Below are 5,140 nucleotides of genomic sequence, written 5' to 3' on the forward strand. Positions count from 1 at the left end.
TATATATAAATTAGTTTATTATGTATGTAAGAAGAAGTTAAATAAGTTTGAAGATTAAAATTTGTGAAAGGTTATAATATACACTAATTTCAATTTAATGTCAAATTTAGGGATGAAAAATATGAAATCCTATTTATTATTTTCTAATTAATAATTATGTAAAAATATTTATTAAAGTAAAAGAAAGATGCTTACATGTATGCTTACATGTATTTTCCAAGTTATAACACTTAACATAAATGTTCCTTTTCTCTGCAAAAATGCAATTTATTTTTGGATATTTAATTTTTTTTGTAAAACAGAAAGCCCATGGGTTGGTCCTGACCCACAGGGCTTTGGGGCTTTTTAGCCCTGGAGGCTTTTTTAGTAAGGGGCATTTTTGGTCCTGTGGGCTTTTTTGGCCCCAACCCACATGGGCTAGGGCGAGGACCTATTATAGGACCTCTTTGACAGTTCTAGGAGTCACTGATCTTCACGCCTTTATTGGAGAAGCTAAGAAGAAGGCCATCACTTGGTTTCAAGGTGCTGAAGAGTAGCTAGGGAATCCACTTAAGTAAGAGAAAATACAGTTTGGACCTCCTAAAGGATACTGGAATGCTTGCTTTTTGCACCTGTTTCCATCCCAATGAATTTCTCCAAGCGTGTTAATACTAGTATTGGTGAACCTCTTGAAGATCCATCATCTTTCAAAAGATGAATTAGGAGGCTCATATGCCTCACCAACACTCAACCTGACATCACCTTCACCATTTATCACTTAAGTCTATTTGCTTTTACTCTGACTATGCATCCTTAGATACCTCAAGTAAACTCCTGGACAGGGGATTTTCCTTGATGCAAATAATTAAGCAACTCCAATTTAAAGGTATGATAGTAGTTAAATCATGGAATATGTGAGATATTTAGGTAGAAGTGAGTAATGTAAGCAAGTACAAATTTTCAAAAACTTTTACGTTGTGTAATTAAACCAAAATGGTGCATATGGAACCAAAGAAATTACATTTTATTTAGAAAAATCAAGGTTGATGTAGAGGGCATCTTACGTATGATCCATATTTGGGCATAGATAACGACCAAATATCGAAAGGCAACTTTTTCATATTCTCATTGCTATGTGTGTCATGTGCATTGTATTAGAACATTGTTATCTGCCTAGAAAAGTATAAAATCAAGATAGGATTGATATTTGACTGAAATAGAGGATTAAACATAACAGACCAAAACTACGTTACTGGAAGAGACATCTTCAAGAATCTATCATCTTTTTCTACTACTTGTATCGCTAACCTCAAGCAACGACTAGAAACACCAGATGAGGCTTACGAACATTTGTTTTGCCAGTTTCAAAACTTACAAAATCAATTCATGGAATACCCGTCTCTCGATGCCAGACTTGTCTTTAACAACATCAGTCAAGCCTAACATTGTCTATTTGACTACAAAGAACATAACTCATTACACTAAAAACATGCACTAAATTTACCAACAGAAATATATGTCGATAATGTTGTATGATGTTGTCGATGAAAAATTTGTTTCAGTGATGTCTAATATATAATTGAAACCTATTATGATCAACAGATATATTCTTTGATAATTATTATCAAAGAATTTTAATTTTTCAGAAAATAATTGTTTATTAATAAATTTTTGAAATTTTTGACGAATAGACACCTTGGTAATACCTATCTTGTAGTGAGTTATATTGGGTAATACCTATTTTGAGTTGATGTTAAAAAACCAAAATTACACAAACAGACCACCAATGCAATGAGATAGCTCACCAAACTCACCAGATATTTATTTTCCTGTAGGCAATTATATATGTTACAGTAGACTAACCCATAGACTAATTTTGACTAATGGGCAACGTTGAAGTGAAGTCCTTTGAGATTGTCCAAATTGACATGTATAATTAAGCACTTACAATGATATAGAATTTTCTGACACCAGGAAAAATCAGTTCCGCTCTTGAAGGAGGAAGGCCTACTGGCAAGAACTTGGAGAGGAAGATTTCCGTACATGTTTCGCACGTTGACAAGTTGAGGATAACAATGGGCAATCATAATAGCCAAATCTACAAAATCAAGCATACTAGTGGTTTTGAAATTTTGTGTAAATTATATTATCTGATTGAAATAAGAATATGTAATAATAATTACCCAAGAATTCTCCCCAGATGGCTAAGTGAAGTAGGGTTTGTCCATCATAGTTCCTATGTTTAACATCTAAATCTTTGGAAACATTGTGAAGGTAGACAAAGGTCTGTGTTTGGCATGTGCGCACGGCCCTGAAAAGAGGTGTTTCACCATCTTTGTTCCTATCCCTAATCAAATCTTTCCTTTCACCATTTTCCCCAATCATGCACATGCAAATGGCAATGAACCCTCTTGAGGCTGCAAGGTGCAAAGGAGTGTCACCTCTCTCATTCGTTGATCTCAGTGCACTGTCAACCCTCACTACTTCCCTCCCTTCATGCCTCAAGATTGCTTCAACAAGAATCTTAACAAGCTCTACTTCCCCATCATTCACTGCAACATGCAATGCAGTGCCTCTGCTTGCGTCGATTCTTATTTCGTGGAACTCACTCTCCTTTCTATATGCATTTACTACGTATTCCCATCTTGCTTCCAATACGCTCTCTCGGAACAGCGATATCTCATCCTCTCTTGTAACTTCGCCTGTTCACTCAAACACATCATAGACAAAATCTTATCATATGCTTTGTTGCTCAATAAATTTAATACCAATTATAGAAAACTAGTTTGTAAAAGTTTTCATTATTATATACTCACCTTTTATATCCATTTTGAAACGATGAATGCAGGGAAGGTGGATGATTGAAGTGAAATCTCAAATAACCATAATGCAGGCTTACGTTTTATAGTCACAAAAGAAACAATAACAAAAAGTGAAAAGGAAGAAAACAAATAAGAAATATAAAATAACAGGATTTCCTTATTATTGATTGTCTTGAGTAATTATATAAATTATTGATGTCACATCATATTACATAAGAAGAGATTAAGGGACATAAAAAAAAAAAGTCTAAACAAATCATTATTAATTAGTATTTCATCGACATTTTGATGAACATTATTTAATATATATATATATATATATATATATATATATATATTTATTTATTTATTTATTGGTCCCTTCTTCCATAAAGATTCGAGTTCTTTTCCTTAAACTCTTTTTTCTTAATGCAAGATATACACATTTTATTTTATTTTATTTGTTTAACTTGTAAAATAATTCATAGGTCTCTTACCATTTTCGGATTAAATTTTAGTCTTCTATTAAATTAATTTTAAATATTAAATGCATTTCTTGATCATTTCTTAGTTTCGATTACAGTATCTATATATACTTGTTTTTTCTTTTTTTTTTTGAAATCAAAGAATGCTTAAATTTATAATAGAGTACTTGGTTACCCATTTACCCAAAGTTTATAGGATGATATCAAAAAACTTACCAAAACAACATATCCTTCCAAAGTATTCTTAGTCTGTATATATACTTGTGTTATAAAGCTTGTATAATGTTTTTATCATTAAAAAGTGATAATATTAGCATTTTATTTGTATAAAAATTAAGTGTTTGAAGACATGGTAAAAGGCCAGTGAAGTGGAATGAGGAAATTTTCTTGGTCGATAATCACATGATATCCATGTGCTGAGAAAAAGAAAAAGAAAAGCTTAAGAAAAGCATAAATGACAATACTTTTTCACTTATGTTCTAATTTTGGCATCAACCAAAGATAAGGATTGGTAGTCTTTATTACTTTTATTGTTCTATGTCTGTCCTTTCCTGAAAGCATGCTAAATAGAATAGTTAAAAACAAAAGTTATAATATTGCCCAAATGAGCAAAGAATTATTCTTCACTTCGGAAAGACATATCCAGAAAAAAGATGCCAGATATGTTATTCCAATAGGTGATGAATATATTTATTAAAGATTAGGAATTGTGAGATTAGAATAAAAATTTTAATATTTTTTTCATTTGACAATTAAATTTGTTTCTACATTTCTATTATTAGATGATTTCATGGTTATTTTTCATTAATTAATTAGATGGTTTATTAGATAAAATCAATTGGTGAATAAATATTACTTATAGTTTGTATCATTCACTAGTAGCAACTTTAAAATTTATGAGAATTTTCCAACGAATTTTATATTAAAATTTGCAACAATTGAAATTTTGTATGAATTTTAATTAACATGTAATTTGTCCGTGAATAATCATTGATGGGTGTTGTAACCCACACAAATTTAATGTGCAATTAGAAATGCAGTATAACTAGGAAGTGACTCATAGGCCGTCTCTCAAGGACCAATTTGCGATTCAGAAATTAAGTCAAGCACGAAGGGGGGGTTTTGTGAAAACGTTTTCGGGTGAATACGGATGGATTAAATCAAAACACTTACGCAAACAGATAATTAAACACAAATATAAAAACGGTTTCAAAAACAGAATGGAAACAGTTGGTCATTAACTTAATTACAATGCTTCCTATCACAGATTAACCAAATAAAGCAGCGACTCAAACCTCTAATCCAACACAGTTAACCAACTAAGTGAAGGCTAATCGTGTTTTCATAAAAGCGAACTAAGCGAACGCAATGTTAACATCAAATCCAATTTACACCATGCAGTTTCATTAACTAAGCAAAGACTCAACACCAACTAGGCAACTAAGCGTATACCCAATTGCAAGTGCAAATACAGATTTCACATTAACCAAGTCAAAGTGGCAAACACAATTACAGTCCAGAAATCTCAAGAAAACATTATAATATCACTAATGACCAACTCAATTAATTTAGGCTAACATGACAATTAAATTAACACGACCAAACATATTAGACAACATTAAAACAAAATAAAATACTAGACACCAACACTGTTACAAACAATTATCTAGCACAGTTAAATTTATTTAAATGCAAAACTAAATTAAAGAAATGAAAAACAACTAATCCTACTATGTAAATTAATTCTAATCAGAGAAATAATCAAACATGCTTTTTCCTACACATTCACGTGACCTACTATATCTACCAAGTAAAATCAAACATGCACCAAATCTCATTCATTCTCTTCATTCAACAAACAACTTAATATGTTGC

The 5,140-nt window shown here is 31.4% G+C and overlaps 1 protein-coding gene across 1 annotated transcript in view; it reads right to left on the bottom strand.

Moving 5' to 3' along the window:
- Positions 1-2,837, bottom strand: part of LOC106775535 — a 14,940-nt gene extending 12,103 nt beyond the window's left edge. Inside the window, exons 1-3 of the mRNA XM_014662679.2 lie at positions 2,796-2,837; positions 2,163-2,681; positions 1,928-2,077 (exon numbers count right to left, since the gene is read on the bottom strand). Of these exons, the coding sequence (XP_014518165.1) occupies positions 1,928-2,077; positions 2,163-2,681; positions 2,796-2,808 (682 nt within the window). The 5' untranslated portion in view covers positions 2,809-2,837. The remainder of the gene's footprint in view (positions 1-1,927; positions 2,078-2,162; positions 2,682-2,795) is intronic.
- Between the last annotated feature and the right edge of the window lie 2,303 nt (positions 2,838-5,140).

This window comes from Vigna radiata, chromosome 10, assembly GCF_000741045.1.
Source record: "Vigna radiata var. radiata cultivar VC1973A chromosome 10, Vradiata_ver6, whole genome shotgun sequence".
Classification (NCBI taxonomy): Eukaryota; Viridiplantae; Streptophyta; class Magnoliopsida; order Fabales; family Fabaceae; genus Vigna; species Vigna radiata.